At 36.0% G+C, this 12399-nt stretch overlaps 1 protein-coding gene across 2 annotated transcripts in view; it reads right to left on the bottom strand.

Annotated features, from left to right (window-relative positions):
- Window positions 1-3468: 3468 nt before the first annotated feature.
- LOC136416543 (bromodomain-containing protein DDB_G0280777-like) overlaps window positions 3469-12399 on the bottom strand; it is a 34748-nt gene continuing 25817 nt past the window's right edge. Inside the window, exons 3-9 of one of the 2 annotated variants that reach the window (XM_066401764.1) lie at window positions 8073-8269; window positions 7856-8023; window positions 4977-5136; window positions 4618-4923; window positions 4311-4549; window positions 4000-4256; window positions 3469-3955 (exon numbers count right to left, since the gene is read on the bottom strand). In XM_066401764.1, coding sequence (XP_066257861.1) covers window positions 3831-3955; window positions 4000-4256; window positions 4311-4549; window positions 4618-4923; window positions 4977-5136; window positions 7856-8023; window positions 8073-8269 — 1452 coding nt within the window. In that variant the 3' untranslated portion in view covers window positions 3469-3830. The remainder of the gene's footprint in view (window positions 3956-3999; window positions 4257-4310; window positions 4550-4617; window positions 4924-4976; window positions 5137-7855; window positions 8024-8072; window positions 8270-12399) is intronic. The other variant, XM_066401765.1, reaches the window with a different exon arrangement.

Below are 12399 nucleotides of genomic sequence, written 5' to 3'. Positions count from 1 at the left end.
TTAAATGAAAAAATTAATGAAAGAATTTCGTTTGAAAAGTAAATTCTCAATATTGAGAAAAAGTTTGTAGTACAAGGGGCGACGAATGCGTGACCGATTTGATTCCACCCACTGAGAAAATTTGCCCTAATTTAATTATTATTAATTTAATATCGGTTTGTAGTGAATCAAAAAATGTTAAATTTTAATTTAAAAATCTCTGCTAATGGCTGATAGAATTTTAATAGATTTTTATAGAGAAAGAGAGAGAGAGAGAGGAAAAATCTTTATTTCATAAGAAACAGGCTATCGACCAATTGGTCTTTCCGCCTAGGTTACAATTAATTATATCTTTAATAATTATATTATATCTATTAAACAAACAAAAAATTTAGTATAAATATGTATGTACCGCTGAAGCTGCATATATATTTTGGCGAATGCGCATTTACGAATTATACAGGGTGTCCGGATATGAGGTGCAAATATTTAAGGAGGCGATTCCTTGGTATATCTTCTCTTAGTGTAATATAGAAACTTTTTTGCCTATTTTATTGTTTCCATCCGTATAAATAACACAGGAAAACCAATTTTGCCCGTATCCGGAAACTTACATTAAAACTATGTGGCCAGTGGTTCACCACAAAACAATTTGAGTGGTGAAAAAAGGCCTGACCCTAGAAAAAAAACTATTCTGTAGATCTCCAGTATCGGCGATTATAACAAAAGAGTTATATAAATAAGGGTCCAATTTTCAATGGTTTAAAAACTACTAAAATTGCGACTTTCTAATTCCACAAAAATTTAGAGGCACCATGTGAAAAAGCATAAAATTTGTTATCAGACAGCACTTGCACTGTGCTTTCTCTATGTGCCATATATAATACAATTGCACTATCATACAGTTTGTTGCTTATACTCCTCTTGGATTTACGTTTTAGGCGTTTTTTGAAAAAAGTGGTTGCCAAATATTTATCACGAAAGAAAAAGTCTTTTTGAAGATTTTTAAATCTTTAAAAAGTCTTTAAAAAGTATGTTATTCCATTAACCAGATAGTGTGGGACTCCTCTAAAGCTTCTACCCATTAAAAACCTCGGGATTACTGTCTGGATCTGTAATGGCCCAGAACTGTCCCTCAGGGATAAAAATATCAGAATCGGGAAGGGAAGTGAATTCAGTACTTCTGTTTTATTATTATCCTGTTGTGTTCATTGAAGTAATACTGCTCCATAGGATTAGATATTTTGAATACTGCGTTCCATCTTCTTCTTCTCTTCGACCATTGTAGAAATGGCACTGCTGCATTTGATTTTGTTTTCAAGCATTCCTTTGAACAAGGATTCCAGCGTTAACGCGTTCACACACTTATTTAGGTCTCCCCTTTGGTTATCATTCGGGCACTGAAAGATTCAGTGTTCCATGGAATCGATGATTAATGGTTAAATTCGATGGTCCGAAATTAATCTCATAGTCCATTGGCTCTTGTCTTCTAGATTTCTCCATCGTTCTTGCCATTTCCGAATGGCCGTTGTTCCGGCCACCCTCCTATCCGAGTCTATTACTCGTGGAAGAGATGTGTTCTTTCTTCCAAGAGGAGATGGGAGGAGTGCCCGCTAATACTTGTACTACTTCGAGGGGCACGGTACCATACGCAGATATGACTAGCAGCAGGGCTTTCTTTTGTATACTTAGCATCGTATGTGCGTACTTTTTTCGTACCTCTTCATTATCTCCATGTTGGGGCGGCTTAGAGGAACGTTGACTGTATCACCCTATAGAGCAGTTGCCTCTTCTGTTTGAATGGACCGTCGATTGTGGACATAATCTTTTGGAGAGGAGTATTGAACTAACCTGAACGAACCTTTTTTTATTATAGAGATTGGGGAAATGTTTTTTACGCATCACATGCCATTGCCAACTACCCTCTAAAACCCCTTTCCTCTCTTCACCCAGGATTCCCCTTTCGGGCCCGCTAGATTTGTATTATTTAAAGGAGGGAAGTTTGTAAATTTTCCATGGCTTCCTCTCATTTCCAGTTGTGCCCCTCAGGATTTGCATCCTATTGTTCCGTTATTAGTCATAGATTCCCCTCTGCTTCTAGTTCCCATTGATGGATGGCCTCTATTGTTAACTCGCCCGGTAGGACCAAAAAATTACGTAATTTGAGTTCTAAGTGAACGATATATTTCGATGAATTACCGGAATTAAAGCAAGATATATTAGCAAAGTGCCCCTTCGAACTAACCATAAATTGAATAATCACGTTCGAATTACCCTGACTGCGCAGTCTCAGAGACACTATTTTGTGTAAAAAACAACTGTCAATGCGGTTTTATGTCTCCGCGCATTGGTTTATTTTGGCATTTTTTCCGAAGTTGGCTTTGAAACGTCATGAGGACTGTAAACAAACAATTGTGAATCATTTGCACGTGGAATCGAAAGTATCTTGGTCACGTTAAAAATCTTGATTATGTCAAGATTTTTGGAGCATCAGAATTCGTTAAAATATTCAAGTGTCCGGTTTGAAGTGACAAGAAAATGTCGAGGGTGAAAGAACAGAAAATGATGTGTTTTGATGGTGCCGCCGGAATTAAAAGATTTACAAAATAGTCCGCCGAACTAACCATGGATTGGATAATCACCCTGACTGCGTCTTCGAGACACTGTTTTGTGCAAAAAACCTTTCTAAAGATAGGTAAGGTGTCATCGGTATCGCACAACAATATACGTGGCAAAAAACAATATTGAGAAAAATGAGTAGTTGCGTAAATAACGAGACGAAGTGAGCAACGAGCCACTTTCGAGGTGAGTAATACCTAAAAAGGAGTATTTACCCTCTTACATAAACAAAAACATGATAAAAACAACAGTCTACAGCGGATGGTAATATTGCCACGTCGACTTGGGACTCGTAAGATACATACACCTTCTTCATAGTACCAATATTTATCATTTTCCTGCTTCTTCATTCTTTTCAGATAGTTGCCAAACACCCCATGACCGATAATTGCTTCTGTGACGTAAAAATCGATGGTTCCAAATTTGTTCTTCACTCAGGTTTCAGCGTTTACTATGAAGACCCTGAACCACCCCGTGTATTGATCTCAGCAGCTTTACCACTTCCTGGATTACTCCTGCCTGATCTCTATCCTATATTCTCTACCTCGTTCATAGATGCTTGTTCTTTCTTCGCCGCCAAATCTATAGGAGGAATTTCTACAATGTGTGTATGAAAGTGTCCGAGTTGGAATGGTTGTGTAAGACTCGATTCCTACTACCGCTCTTCAGTTTATTTTTTCGAATTCCTCGAGATACGTCTTGTAACCGCAAATGTGCTTCCATATTAGTGGTGCATGCGGAAGCGCCGGCACTAGCCAGTAGCCGTCGATTATTGGATGAACATCCTCCGGTATTTGGCTTGAGTGCGTTTATTGTACCGTTTAGGCAAAAAAAAAAACAGAAAAGTGGTCCGGAATCAAGGTAAAAAACTCCAAAAATAAATCTAATTTATTTCATAATAACTGCAGTTTTTACAAGTTAATGTTCAGATAGGTTAAACAAGAAAGTACCGTATCACATTTTTATAGAAGAGCCAAAAACTTGATTCCTATATACATCCTATAACAATTCTTAAAAACTAGAGTTATAATACCATATTAGAAGAAAACTAATAGACATAAAGGTGGTACGCATATCTGGTTTATTTGCAACTTTCCCAAAAGCTGCCAGTACTACCTAGAAAATAGTTAGCTAAAGAAGCTGTAGTAGTGGTACCCTAATTGAAGATCTACGCAGTTTAGTTTTGGACGTTAAAATACGCATACTTTTCTTTGAAGTGCCTTAAAGCTGCTTTAGCAGGCACAGTCACAGGCGCAGCGTTTCACTCTTTTCTCTGGAAGAAGTGGATTTACGGATCTGGCAACTCTGGATTTGGGTTCCTCAGCAGAAACCGATCTAGGTTGCACATCTAAAGAGACTATTAATCAGAGTTTCAATTGAAGGATTTTACATAAAACTTACAGTGTGGACGAGTCTCCTCAGAAGCCACAGCATGAGGCTCTTCGGGCTCAGGAACTTGCTGATGCACCATATTTACAGGGATATTTACAGGCAGTCTGCGTATGTAAGCTTGTCGGTTAACCATATCAGAAGCAGCTTGTTCAGTTGACTTATGTTCCATATTCATTTCCTGCGATTCTCCGGAGTCCTCGCTAGAGTCTTCATCAGAAGAGTCAGGTTCGGATACAGCGACAATAACCCGATCACTATTGGGCAATCTACAAAGGAGTTTTTTTGACGATTCAAATGTTTTTATCTTTGATTTTGTTTACCTGTTCAATTGGGTCAAAACTTCCTCAGGAATGGGCAATCCATTGGGTACTGGCCGCAGAGGAAGGGGACGAGGCTGATCCATCGGTTCTCTAGATTCCTGAGCTTGACTTTCCTCCCTTTGCTTTTGAGACTCCATTATTTTCTGAGCAATAATTTGCTGGATGATATGTTGAATAATCGGGTTAGGAGTGACATCAGATTGTTGTTGAGACTGTTGGGGTTCCACACGAATTTGCATCTACAAATGCAATTATTAATACTTACACAATTATTAAACTGTGATTCATTCCGAAAAGGAAATCTTACCTGCTGAGGCACAAACATCATCTGAGGCCTTTGTTGCTCAACTTCTTCAGACCTCTGAGGCTCCAAAGACTGACTAACAGGCTCGTAGCTCTGTCTAATAGCAATGATTCTCTCTACTGGAACTCGGGGCTGTTCCATTATGGGTCTCATGGGTGGTCTGTATTGGTCCATGGGTGGTCTGTACTGCTCCATTGATGGTCTCACCTGTTCCATATGTGGCCTCATTTGCTCCATGGCAGGTCTCATGGGGGGCATAGGTGGGCGCATGGTTTCCATTGGGTGATAAGGGCGGATTTCGATTTGGGGCTGTAAGTTTATCAATTAATTTGAAGGTTAAGTGAAAATAGGTGGCTTCGTACTTCTTGTTGGGCGGGAGCCATTTGCTGGGGCATGTGGGTTTGGAAGGCGGTATGGGGGATTGGAATCATTACTGGCTGGATCATGATGGTGTCTTGTTCGTTATCATCATCGTCGTCATCATCTTCTTGTTGTGGTTTTTCTGGCTGTTGGGGTTGGGCACTGTGAAGAGAAAAATGGATTGAAGATTTCGCTAGATGAACATGGTTTAGTTTAAAAAGTGTGATACGGAGGCTTTAGCAGAATTGATACGGTTCGGTTAATTGATCCTAAAGCTTCTTAAGAATTTTCTCTACTACAACCCTTCCCAATTTTGGATTAAACGGTCTTATTTCAAGTGTTAAATTAACCTAAAGCAGCCAATAAGAACGGCGAAGAACCAAAACATCCCTGTTTTTTCAACAGCAGAACTGGATGAGGCAACAAACAGTATAAAACTGAGGAAAACATAGGACCCTGATGGAATGCCGATCGAAGGGATTCCCTGTGTGAGGAAAAATAAAGATTCTTTTTCCTGCAGTTATATAAATCGTGTCTATTGAGTGGAAATTTTCCGGACGTCCGAAAGTCCACGACATTGGCAATACTAAAGAAACCAACTAAGACATCAAGCTGCAACGCAACCTACAGACAAATATGTCTGGTGAACGTGGCTGTTAAGATACTGGGGAGTTGTTAAGGGGGAGTTAGAGGTGGCCTCAAAGGGGATCATCAACTCGTCACAGTTCGGTTTCAAAAAAGGCAAATTCACAATTGATGTAATCGATACCATACAGCAAACCATAGAGGAAATCAATTAGAACCGGTATGTAAACAGGAAATTCTGCGTGATGATGCCGGATACTTTTATTTCAGCCCTATGGTCGTTTAAAATATTTTCTATGGTCCTAGCTTAAAAAACTAGGGTGAAATTGGTGGCGTACGCTGACGACTTAGCGATACTTATCCAGCTAAAGGACATGGAACTTCTAGAGCTAAAATCTATAAAAACAATCAATAAGATCATTAACATTCTGGAAATTAAACTGGGAGTGAAAGTTGCGGCACCCAAAATCGAATTGCTGATTGTAGTGGGCAGGAGAAAGGTAAAGGACATGAAAGTACCTTCTAAGGAACTCCATCCAAGGGATAGAAATATCTTCTCAATCATGCATAAAATATCTGGGATTGCACGTTCGCAGGGATTTGAAGATGTCCGGGCATATCGTGAAAGTGGCTGAAAAAGTAAAGTCGCGGAAACCTTCTCGTGAATCATGCCTAGGGTCAACGGTCCGAAGTCAAGTAAGCATCGTTTTATCGTGAATGGTATGGACTGGTATCTTCAGTGCTATACGGAATTCCTGTGGTTGAAGGCCCTGGACTATAAGAAGCACCCAAACATCCTGGAAAGAAGGATGGGGCTCCTGACAACGTGTGCGTACAGAACATTGTCTACAGGGACGATTTGTGCCATTGCTAAATTGACTCTGTTGACAGAGCAAAGGGTAGGGATGCATGGTGTGGGCTATAAATACAGAAATGACATACGGGGACTGATAATGGACAAATGGTAAAACGAATTGGAGAAAGAGAACATATGAGACCAAACGTTTAATCCAGTTATGCGTGTCTGTTACGAAAAAGGTTCAGAGAGACACTTCCTCACACGTTAATTCTAGCGGAACCCAAGAAATAGACCACGATTACAAACATGTTGCAGAATATCAAGAGGACAAGACATGTGGAGCAATTTCGCTGAAAATGAAGAGGGAACTGCAAGAGGACAATCTCCCATTCGATGAAATGCCTGGCGGTGGTCCTGGTGTGGGATCAGGGTGAACAGAGGGATGGAGTTTAGTTGGTCGGTGATCCTGGAAGAAAATCAACTTGACACTATGGGGGCAAGTTAGATCGCTTTATGCCAAGTCTGCATATCTGTACAGCAAATTCTCTAAATCTCTATACAAAAGAAATATTAAACTACGTAAAAGTTATTGATGCATTGTTTCCAGGGGGAGCAAAGAAATGAAAAACTCCTCAGCTCAGAAGTTCATATAACAAGCCCCTTCTTGTTATGTTCCGACCAACTTCTGCAAATCAATAAAGTTGAAATGCAGTTATGTCTTAACGTCTTTGTGGTCATACGAAATAATGTCTTAATATTTCGCTATATCCCATGGGGATGCAAAAACCTGCAATTTCTTTTAGATGACACAGACCAGCGGACATAATATCAAAACAAAACGATCCAAAATCGATTTCAAATTATTAAGTGCTGAAATCTTACTTAACACTCTCTTCACGCTCGGTAGTACCTGCATAAGCTTTCACTAACTAGTATTGCCCAGATATCTGTTTTCATATTACAGGAGTTTTGAAACGGCAGAATTCTATTCTATACTTACTGAGTTACACAATGATATATTGGTGATACAGTACCGTACTCCCAAAATTAACACAATGGGACTTCCTTAACGACCCAAATTGCAACACGAGTAATGGGTTATAAACACACATGAGATTGGCTAACATCAACGACAATTATGATAAACTAACGTGGGGGGCTGTAAAGTTATAGAAAGTTCATTTGGCATTCTTCATTGTGTCTGGCCGAATTTGCACACAAAGACATAAACATTTCCTGTAGTGGTTAAAAGTGCATTCTTGTGTTCTGGGGCAGATATCAGTCTTTCACTTAAAAGAGAGCTTTTATTGGTTTCATTTTATACGAACTTTGCTTAGAGTACACTGCAAATTAACAAGAGAAAGATGATAATCATTTGGCAATTCATCATTGCGAGAAATCTGCTGAGAGCATCTGCATGAGATCAATATACAACGTTCACTTTTTATGTGCAGAAAAAGATTGATGTTGATAATTTCAAGTGAATTAATGTCCTACCTTTGAACGTTTCCACTTTCGCAGATGATCACCATACGTTCTCCGGTCAATCTCTCGAATCTTGGGTCGGTGGTAAGGTTAACTCCGAAGGGCAGTCTCACGGTTTTCGGTTGGTGGTCCACTACTTGTTCGGCACGCTTCTTCTCAACGATACAATTCATTTTCGACCTAAGTTCAACGATTTTTGCCATTTTTGGACAACTCAGGAAATTCTTACCTTTGGTTCTTAGCAATCAAAGATCCGGCTAAATCATCAAAATCGATCTGAAGAGGCAACCTGAAGCGAGTCTTGGAATCTTCATCGGAGTCCGAAGCAGACTCATCATCATCCACTGAATTATCATCAATATCTTTGGTGTTTTTCTTTGGTGTCTCCACGGGCTCAGACTGACGTTTGATGGGCTTCGTTTCCTCCTGAAATAAACATGCAACCATTGATATTATGTTCATGAGTACCCTGTGTATTTGCTTATGGGCGAAAATGCATGATCTGCAGTTTTCCAAAGATGCGAGCTCGGAAGTGTTTTGTTAAACATCGGAAAAGTGTTCATTTGAAACAACACAAAAAACGAAAAAACATTTTTAAGTTCATACGACACTACGATAGTAACGATGAGTAGCAATAGTAGCGGTTCCTTTGTACAATTATTTTTACAAAGTGCTGTAAGCAAAACAGAAAATACGTCCATTGAAAAAAATATCGCTTTTGCATTTGTAAACTCTACACGTAATGAACAATGGCACGTACTCTTTTAAGGATCAATAATTTCTAATATTGCATTTCATACATGGGAAAAATGCTTTATAAATAAATAATAGTGCAAGAAGGCAAAGGTTATGATTTTTTTTGTTGAACTTCTCATTTGATGATAAAAAATATTTTATGATAGTAAGTTAACTAGTGCTGTATAAAGTAATCAATTAAAAATTCGTTGTTTTGTGTAACCAGAACAGGTAACATTGGTTGCATACTTTTGAGGTGAGTTGCAATAAACAGTTCGTAATTGCGCATGATCGTCCGCGTAAATGTACAAGGAAGGAGAATCGTGGTGGGGAAGTCGGCAGTCGTTTCCCAATCGTTAATCGTATGTCATGTTGCGAATTATTTTAAGATGGCGGAGAATTTCCAGTTGGCAGCAAGAGCTGACTTCATTAAAAATATCCTAATTATTACGATGGTAAACAAAATACTTGCTTTTTTTTTTACTTGTAAATTAATCATTTCAAATTTTTGAAAATTCATCGCAATTTGCGTTATGTTCTAAGGCAAACAATAAAATAATTACATCTCAAGCCTTCAAAAGATTTTGCCCGCACAACTTCAGAGTAGAGAAAGTGAAACTGCAACATGGTGACCAACAACCTGCATGCAGATGGGTCGTGGAATATTAACTAGAAATTGGAGATGATAATGACCCACATATCCTACCGTTACCAAAAGTCCAGAAATTAACAAACATTATTAAATCTTTGAAAAATTTCCATCCATTAGATGTATCTATTTTATATGAATCGATGTATGGAAAAGAAAGAGAAATACCAGATACGATTGTTATTGAATATGGGTGTCTTTGCGATTGCAAACCATTTTTTGAGTTAGCCACAAATCAAAGCCCTCATTTGTTGTTAGAGAAAAAGGAATTATTAAATTGTTTTGGAAATCTCTCAATTAATGATCAAATGATATTGTAAACACCATTTCTGTAATAAAATATTGAATATTTGGAAGATAAAAATTATATTTTTTGCTGCGACCACTGTATCATTCGAATATCATTGTTTCATATATAAAATATAATAAAGTACAGGCAAGTTTTTATCATTTATGGCAAAGTTACAGCCAATTTGTTTTTTTTTTGTGACACCCGGACAACCACAAGTAAAATCATTTTTTTTGGGATTATTAAATTTTCAAACGTTGCTACTTCTGATTGTTTCTTGTTCATTAGTGTTTAGGGGTGGTGCCTGCATACAAAATTACAACTGTTGTAATTCTGCCTTTTCAGAACACCTTTGGAAACGATGTACAGTCGTGGAGATGCCCCTTGCGAAAGGTGATGAAACGTCAACAACTAATTTCTGTAGAAGTACATCTAGAACATGTCCTAATACAGGAAACTTAACGTGGCTCTCAACCGTTGTTTAACAACGAAGGCCACAAAAGCCTTAAGAACTTATTGGGCTATTAAGTGTTAAAGTAAAAAGTAACCATATCTTTGTTGTTCAATGTATGTAACGATAAATTATTTTCAAACATTTTCATACATTTGTTATTAATTAAATATTAAAATCACGAAAAATAAATTATTTTACTAAAAATGATTCCTTTTCATTGTAAAATAGGTTACAATATCAATAGCGTATGTAATTGTTGATTAAGGTTTATAGTGTACTTGAATCATATTTAACTATCTCTTACATACTGTTTTGAAAACATTAAAAAAAAAATTATTTTCCTTTTGTTGTACATATATTATGTTTAGTTACATGTAAGCACATTTCTGGTTTGGTTTTTAAATTTTTTATTGCTTCCTCAACTTGTTTTTTGGTGAAATTACCACTTACATATTTATCATTTAAATCGTATATAAATTTGTCAGGTACATGTTCATTTTCTGTTACTATAGCATCACATGATTCAGATTTGTGTTTCACAGGTTGATTATTATTCAACTGATTTGTTTCGTTCAACCGCTCACTTTGTTTGCTGTTCATAATGTCTTTGTTACTGTTAATTATAGTATTATTATCATCACATTTTGTTTGCGCTTCAGTACTAGTACTAGTACGCATTTGTTGCATTTGAATAGTAACGTTTTCAAGTTCCTCTTTCAATTTGGTTACAGGATCTTTTAGTCCATGTTTATTCCTCATATATTCATATATCGGTTTGATTTGATTATAAATTCGTAACACATTCGCTCTAGAAGTGTTATACTTACGTCCTATTTCTGCTATAGAACACTTTTCGCATTCAACTAGTTCGTAAATTTTAAATTTTTGTTCGGGATTCATTTTAATATTTATTTATTAATATTAAAATAAAAATTTTATGACATTACCGAAACATTAACAATATAATCGTGTAACGTAAGTGTAACAGGTATATAATAGCTCATGAGCGTTGTGCAAGTGTTGATTTGACTCATGATTAGCATAACTAAATTCGGAAATGTTAAAATGTATTTCGAGCACATCTAATGGTTTTAAAAATGTAGGATTGTAATGACAAACATATGGTTGATTGTGCAAGAAATGTAAATTATTTGTCGCTTTTAAACCAAGTACTTCACAAAAATTTCCTGATTCTACAATTTTTATTTGTAAAGGTGTTTGAAAACTTAAAGAACACATATCTCCTACATAATTTACATCTAATTTCACTTTTGAGTAATCAAAATTTTCGAGTCAATTTGGTATTTCTTTATTTGTTTTTTGTAAACTGGCTTTAGCTACATCAACAACTTCCTCCAAACATTTAACATAAAGTAATTTCAGATTATGAATTGAATATATATCATTAATTTCAAATATTCTTGTATGGAGTTTTTTTTTCGTCAAGTTCTAACTGATATTGAAATTTAAAATTTTTAATTTTTTGTGTGGTAACACCGCTGAGAATTATTTTCACCAACCCAAGTTTACATACCTTGTCAGGTTTCAAAATTAAAGAATGTTCAAATCTTAGATTTAGATTAGAAGAATTTCCGGATATTTTTATGAATGGCATTTTTTCTATTTTATTTCTATAAATATTATTTTCGTTAAAACAAAGCAGAAAAAAATTAGAAATATGAATAAATTTAAGGAAAAATATTTAGTAAGTGCATTTCCATTTGAAAAACAGGACAAACACGACACATTGTTTTCTCAACCAATTAAATGCTTAATTATAGGAGCATCCAGAAATGGAAAAACTACTTTATTGTAGAATTTAATTACTAAGAATTGGTTGTCATTTAAACATTTATAGATTTTTGCTAAATCTATCGAACAACCGATATACCAAATAGTACAAAAAATTTATCGAGACACTGAAATATCTGAAGGAGAAAAAGTAGCACATTTTTATAATAACTGCGAGGAAATTATTTCGGTTGATGATTGTTCTCCTAACAGTCTAATTATTTTCGACGATTGTATTTTAGAAAATCAAGTAACTATTAAATCATTTTATACTAGAGGTAGAACAAAAAATATATCCTGTATATATTTAAGTCAATGTTACACGTTGATCGATTTTAAAGCTATTAGAAACAATTTGAATTTTATTTGCATTTTTAAACAGAATAATCATTACACTAATAAAATTTACAACAACTTTATAGGTTCTGATATGCCATTTTCCAAATTCTAAGAAATTTGTAATTTATGTTGGAAAGAGGATTTTGGTTTTCTATCTATAGATTTAACAAAAAAGATTTTTAAAGAAAAATATAGGAATAAATTCCAAAACATTGACGAACACGAATAGTAGCATATTAGATTATGTAAATAGAGTAACATGTTGTGTTAAATATAATGTTTAACATTTAATTATGTTA

Source organism: Euwallacea similis, chromosome 23 (genome assembly GCF_039881205.1).
Source record: "Euwallacea similis isolate ESF13 chromosome 23, ESF131.1, whole genome shotgun sequence".
In the NCBI taxonomy this organism is placed as follows: Eukaryota; Metazoa; Arthropoda; class Insecta; order Coleoptera; family Curculionidae; genus Euwallacea; species Euwallacea similis.
This window is presented reverse-complemented; position numbering and strand designations above follow the sequence as displayed.